Below are 5,825 nucleotides of genomic sequence, written 5' to 3'. Positions count from 1 at the left end.
GGCTGGTCGCTTTTGCCAATTATTATCTTGATTGACTAGAAAGCTACTTTTGATAATCTTCATCACGTCATCCAGCTCTTTGTCATAGCTTTCTTTACTTTCATTTTCTCAACCAGCGCTTGGTTATTCCCGAGGTCTTTGGGCTGTAACGGCTCTGGTAGACCTCGCTCGTCTCTCTTCGCATCTTTCCATGGTGGGTACTTATGATCAGTATGATCAACACCCATTTCACTATCTTCATTCGTTCGAAAGACTTCACTCTGCTCTTGTTTCTCGTTCATCCCAATGATAGCCCCATTAGCTACTGAATCCATCATAAACATAGCGAACCTTTGCGACTGCCGGTTTCGGTAATCCGAGTAATACGTGAGTGACCACATCTGACATCCAGTCCACTGACCAATTCCGCATCCGTCTCGCCTATCGAGTGAGGTTAAGATGCCCCACGTAACGTGTTCCTGATCTGGTTCCTTCGTACTGATGTGTCCGCCCACATGAATCCCTCCTGTGATGCATGTGGCTTCTCCTAAGTCATGGGTATGCTTCCGGATTCTGTGGTCGGCAGAGGCTATGGTAACGCGCACGTTTGTTAGCTTGCTACCAATAGCTCGGCCTTGATCTGCTTCCATAAAGCTATCTCGTAGAAACATCCACAGTTTTCCGATTGCCAGTTCATTCATACATGAGTATGGTACTCCCGTATTGCAGTTTATGCCCATCACAAAGGAAATACCAGCTCCATCCTCGGGGAAGCTAATACGCTTCAACCTCTGATACAGCCGTTTGTTGCTAAATATATTCTGGATCAGCAACTGATCCACTCTTCTCATCCATTTCATAGGCATGCTTTTGCCTTTAGGTTCAGTTATGACAACCGCTGATGTAGCCCTGCCACTCGACTTGGCATAGTCATATGGTGTCAATTGACTTTCTTCTACCTGTATAATCTCTTTCTTGCGTGGGAAGTGCACCGACAGATTCTTCTGCTTCTGCTGCACTACCTCACATGGCTCATTGGTGTCTTTCATCATTGCTCTTTTCCCTATCGTCACACCAGATCCACGTAACTTAAACGCTGGGGACCACGGTACGTGTCTGTCGTTTAATGGGTCCCACTCTGGGTGATATGCTTCTATCTGATCTGTTTCTTGGTCATCCATGTGCGACAGCGCTGTTCTTGCACTGTCTGCCATTAACATCTCTTCTATAGTGTCGTATTCAGTAGCATAGCCCAAGGAGCGGAATGTAGGCTCGCAAGGTGATCGCCAAGCGCATTTTGGTTGTCTTAATCACACTCGCGTTCTGACCTCGATAGTCGCCATTCTTCAGACCAGTGTGTTACCCATACTAAAATCCAACACTTACTATCCAATATTTTTTGCTTCAATTGTAGCGTTTGCTCTGATATGCGCAAATGATGTATTGTTAATATAAATTCTACGCTTATCATCCCAAATAGCGCAGGCGCTATAGCGATAGCGCAATCTCCTTAGGGTGCTACCTTCAGAGTTTCCTTGGCTGAGGTACTAAACCACTCTCCGAAAACGGTGCCTCCGACAACCAGCCGGCGTCTGTCGACGGCGTGCTGGCGGTGTGGTCACTTATCTTGACCCCGCGATTTTAACTTAAGGCAAGTGAAAAGAGACCTATCCCATGCAAAGATCGTATAACGCATTGGGAAGCACTTGTAGGATTCACCATCCATTCTGCAGCTATGCCGTCGTTCTCTTCGGGCGATCGATTCGACAATATAGATGATATGGACCCATCATATGAGGTTCGTAGTCGAAACTTCGCGCCAAGGAACAATAACAAATTCATGACTAGCAGGCATCGATCGCGAACAACTCAAGGTCGAAGTGTAGGGAGCGAAGTTGCCGTTGTGCGATTGCCCGTGGTACGCCTCGTATCGGCAGAAAGATGAAATGTTCAAAAACAAGCTGGTATCATGTTGAGTGCATCTTTGAGCAATTCTTGCGAGGGTCGTGGCAACGAAAGACAATTACGACGCTCAATGACGTGAAAAATATTCATGTGCTCACTCTCGAGCAAAAGTCTCAGCTACAGCGTCTGATTCAAGATCACAAGCGAACTAGATGCCATCCTAAATTGATTCCGGGCTGTTCCTCAAAAAAAGAATTCGGTCCACGACTGTATGCAGCAGTCACTCAGCTTGAAGCCCATTTAATTTCCTGGAACTCTGGAAACCTAATAATCCTCCTGCACTTCTCGAAGCGATGCCGACCTACTTTCGTCATCGCAGATTGGAATCATTTCAGCGCCAGCTCACAAATTTTGGCTTCAAGAAAAACTACGCCGAAAGCTCCACTGACGTTTGTGTTTTACACAAGAGGGGACATGCGCGGGTTGCCCAAGGAAGCCATGGTGACATGACACGTGACATAACCATGTCTACAGGTGACACGAGTTGTGCATTCATAACAGAGTCACAAGACTCGACAAACGAATGCATCATAGCCGCTAAATTGTTAGTTTCCTCACTCAGTCTTTCCCATCAGCAAAAGTGTTGCTATCGAGAATCAACGAAGTAAAACGGCATGAATAGTGGTGGCATATTTATTTGGACCTTCAGCTCTCCCAGCCTGAGTCCAAACTCAACTGAATAGCAACCCATATTCTAAATTACCGGATACTTCACAATCGGGTTTCTTGATATTTAGGACATCATGATGTAGGTGGGGCAGCTGCCAGGGGCCGAAGGTGTTGGCTGTATTCACGGAATGATTTTGTTGTTCTGCCATTTCAATTTCGTCCTCTACAGTCCCTTGTCTGGCATTGGTGCTGTATGCCTTCCTAATGTCGTTTATAGTTACTTTTCTCTTGAACACCTTCTTGAACAGTTGCGTCAAGAGTTTATCACAGTTGCCTTTTGGTCCGACCGTGGATGATGTGAATAGAAACTCGCGTGGAAACTTCTTTAATGAGTTCTTAACGAGATTTGTGAGTGAACGGCTCATAGTATATGTCTTCGTTTCTGTTGCTCCTTTCTTTGGAAGCACAGTGAAAGTTGAATTTTCCAAATCCATAAAATTAAATCCTTCTTTAAGTTTATCTTCAAAAGTTACTCTGCCGAAGTCATCTCGTAAAGGAAATTCGGTATAAAGACCAAGTAGTAATTTCGTTCGATCCGTATCATAGTTACCATCATCTTTGGTTAGTATAAATTGATAGGCTTCTTCATGCTATTGTAACACTAAATCCTCCTACTGATTGAGATTTTACAGATGGGACAGTAACATTGCTGTTGTTTGTAAATACCACTGCATACAGGTCATCTGGGGCATCGTCTTTAAATGTAACATTAATTGTTTTAGTTAAACTGCTTGATGGTGTTGTTAATGAAGTGTTTGCTCCATAACTAACAACATTATTGAGCTCACTGTCTTTCTGAGAGAGAAAAAAATGATTGAGAAGGAGAAGAGAGAGGATATAAGAGACGATGAGCCCCACTTTCGCCAGTAAAACTGAATTTCCTAAACTGTTCGCAAACACTTATTGGGGTCAATGTTCATTTAGGGGCACTGAAACTTACGATACTCAACCAGTATTTAATGAACGTAATTTATTTGCTAAAATTTACAAACTTAAACGGCAGACAAATAAATACAAAGACCTCTTTCTTAAATACTTTGATTTACCCTATTTTGACCGACCTGTTTTTGACCATATGGAACTATACGAAACTACTGACAATCACGCTTTTATGCTAATTTCTGTATATTGTCCATCTGAGAATTCCAAAGGTTATTATGAAGCATTTAAGTTACACGAATATAAGGCGGATCTGTATTCATCTGGGATGGGCTGTGTATCGTATATCCTTCAATTAAATGTCGGTGAATTTGAATTTTACAAAGTAGCGACAACTCCGAGCCCTTGCTCTTGACGAGCGCCTGCTGCGACAAGTGCCCGAGCAAGACCGACGACTTCATCAAGCTCAGCGACAGCTTCTGCGCGGGCGCAAACTTTAACTTCTGCCGCGCGGCGTGCTCCACGAGCGAACAGAGCGCTTCAAGCGCTTCACGCTGGTCCATAACATCGTAGCGCTTAATAGAATGAATATCTCCTTCCGTTAGGTTGATCATAATTTATATTTTTTTTAATTTAATTCCTCAGAGATGTAATCACAGAAATATTCTTTAAACACTCCTTCATATAGATATTCTACATAGTCTGGCACACTTTCACCAGTAACCCTTTCGGCGGTGTATTCAAAACTTACCCATTCCTTACTATCAGCCAGCCACGTGATAAAAGACCGGTCGTCGTTATAACAATCTTCTTCATAATTGACAAACAAGTCTTGGAGCGCTTCACGACACGGATGGACAGGCTGAGCGTAAGACGCAATGTGTTCGCACAATTCAATGGGGAGAGTGTTCATTTTGTGGTATTCTATTATAACTGTTTAATAATTGATTACTTATTAATCTTTTATACAGTTTAGTATTCCCCTCGCATCATTTTTTTTCAAACAAGAAAAAAATGAAAAAAAAAGATATGAAATTTCATATCCTATAAAGTTTTTCTTAACGTTGATTATCCATACTCCCACCAAACCTTATCAGATCCCGAACGCTTCCAACCCATACTACCACACACAATTTTACCACCATTCTTTTTCTTATAGGCTATAGCATTACAGAAGCAATTGCCGAACTGAGGATACACTTATTTTAGCCTCGCAAACTAATCATTTCATTATTTTAACTGAGATTTTTTCTTCAACGACTTCAACAAAATAGATTGAAGTTCAATATCTACCTCAACTAACTTGATTGACTTCAAGATGCCTTCAACTCCCCGTAAATATATACCCCGGGATTATCCCCATTATTTTATTACACTTATTTTGCCCTATTTTTGGGCAAAATAAGTGTAATAAAATAATGGGGATAATCCCGGGGGCCTCCTGAGGATCAGCTTCCCCGGCGCCACAAATGGCGAAGCCCCGAAGGGCGAGAGAGGAAGGGGGCCCCGAGGGGCAAGGGAGGAGGGAGGGGAAGATGGCCGGGGCCGGCTCGGTTAGAGTGAGTCTTCCGTAGTAAAATGCAACATGTTTCGCCCCAGTTTTTGAGGTGAATCATCGGCTTATTTACCGTCCGTTGTGGCATACTCGGAAGGGTACTGCAAAAGAATCTGATGCGCTTTGCGCACACGCCAATTAAACCAAGGGATCCATCGATCTATCGAAATCTTTCGTCCTGCCAGCGTCTTGTCTGCTAGGCCCTGTAATAATATAATGGCCTTGTTTCTAAGTCGCTTGATGGCATTTTCAGCTAGGTTTGGCTGATGAACGTAAGGAGATAGAAGCTCAAATTTGATCTGTAACTGATCCTTCACTCTCCGAAGTTGAGATCCTTCCTTGAAACTGGAAAAATGGTCAGACACAACAAGCCTAACTCTACAGTCAAACTCAATACGGACTTGGCTAACTAGATCATCAATCTAGTATTTCCTTCCGTCTACCTACACAAATGTCTTTCATTGATACTAAGAATCCTTTCTTGAAATTCACTGTAAAAAATGATGGTGAGCATAGTTACTCTCCCAAAAGCGGGAGCTGGCGCCCTCTTCAACTCGATAGCTGTAACCAGCGGAGGAGCTCTTATAGATCAGCGTTTATCATACAATGTGTGGAGAACCGTCCAGCATGTTCAGAAGGCTGGCGTAGCTTCTTCTTCTGTTATGAACACACTTCTTGGCTATTCTTCTGACAAAGTCAAAGGTGTCACAATTTCAAAAGGTGAATCGAAGACTTTCTGTGACCCAATCAAGAACCACGCATCGATTTTTGTGCTCAA

The 5,825-nt window shown here is 43.1% G+C and overlaps 3 protein-coding genes across 3 annotated transcripts in view; 2 read left to right on the top strand and 1 right to left on the bottom strand.

The window, feature by feature from the left end:
• Positions 1–62: 62 nt before the first annotated feature.
• On the bottom strand, positions 63–1,031 carry AURANDRAFT_67717 (hypothetical protein; the record flags this gene model as incomplete). The annotated part of the gene is made up of 1 exon (XM_009043229.1): positions 63–1,031. The coding sequence occupies one exon, from the start codon at positions 1,029–1,031 to the stop codon at positions 63–65; it is 969 nt and encodes a 322-aa protein (XP_009041477.1).
• Positions 1,032–1,714: 683 nt separating this feature from the next.
• On the top strand, positions 1,715–4,684 carry AURANDRAFT_67716 (hypothetical protein; the record flags this gene model as incomplete). Its single annotated transcript, XM_009043234.1, has 13 exons — positions 1,715–1,777; positions 1,831–2,054; positions 2,264–2,488; positions 2,520–2,548; positions 2,682–2,692; positions 2,884–3,103; positions 3,160–3,174; positions 3,246–3,267; positions 3,292–3,364; positions 3,397–3,479; positions 3,538–3,877; positions 4,181–4,462; positions 4,652–4,684. 13 exons carry the CDS (start codon positions 1,715–1,717, stop codon positions 4,682–4,684), a joined length of 1,620 nt encoding a protein of 539 aa, XP_009041482.1.
• Positions 4,685–5,498: 814 nt separating this feature from the next.
• AURANDRAFT_67715 (hypothetical protein) overlaps positions 5,499–5,825 on the top strand; it is a gene marked incomplete at both ends in the record, with an annotated part of 1,211 nt that continues 884 nt past the window's right edge. The window contains 2 exons of the mRNA XM_009043235.1: positions 5,499–5,553; positions 5,609–5,767. Coding sequence (XP_009041483.1) covers positions 5,499–5,553; positions 5,609–5,767 — 214 coding nt within the window. The remainder of the gene's footprint in view (positions 5,554–5,608; positions 5,768–5,825) is intronic.

This window comes from Aureococcus anophagefferens (assembly GCF_000186865.1).
Source record: "Aureococcus anophagefferens unplaced genomic scaffold AURANscaffold_46, whole genome shotgun sequence".
NCBI lineage: Eukaryota > Pelagophyceae > Pelagomonadales > Pelagomonadaceae > Aureococcus > Aureococcus anophagefferens.
Note: the sequence above shows the minus strand (reverse complement) of the source record. Positions and strands in the feature narration are given on the sequence as shown.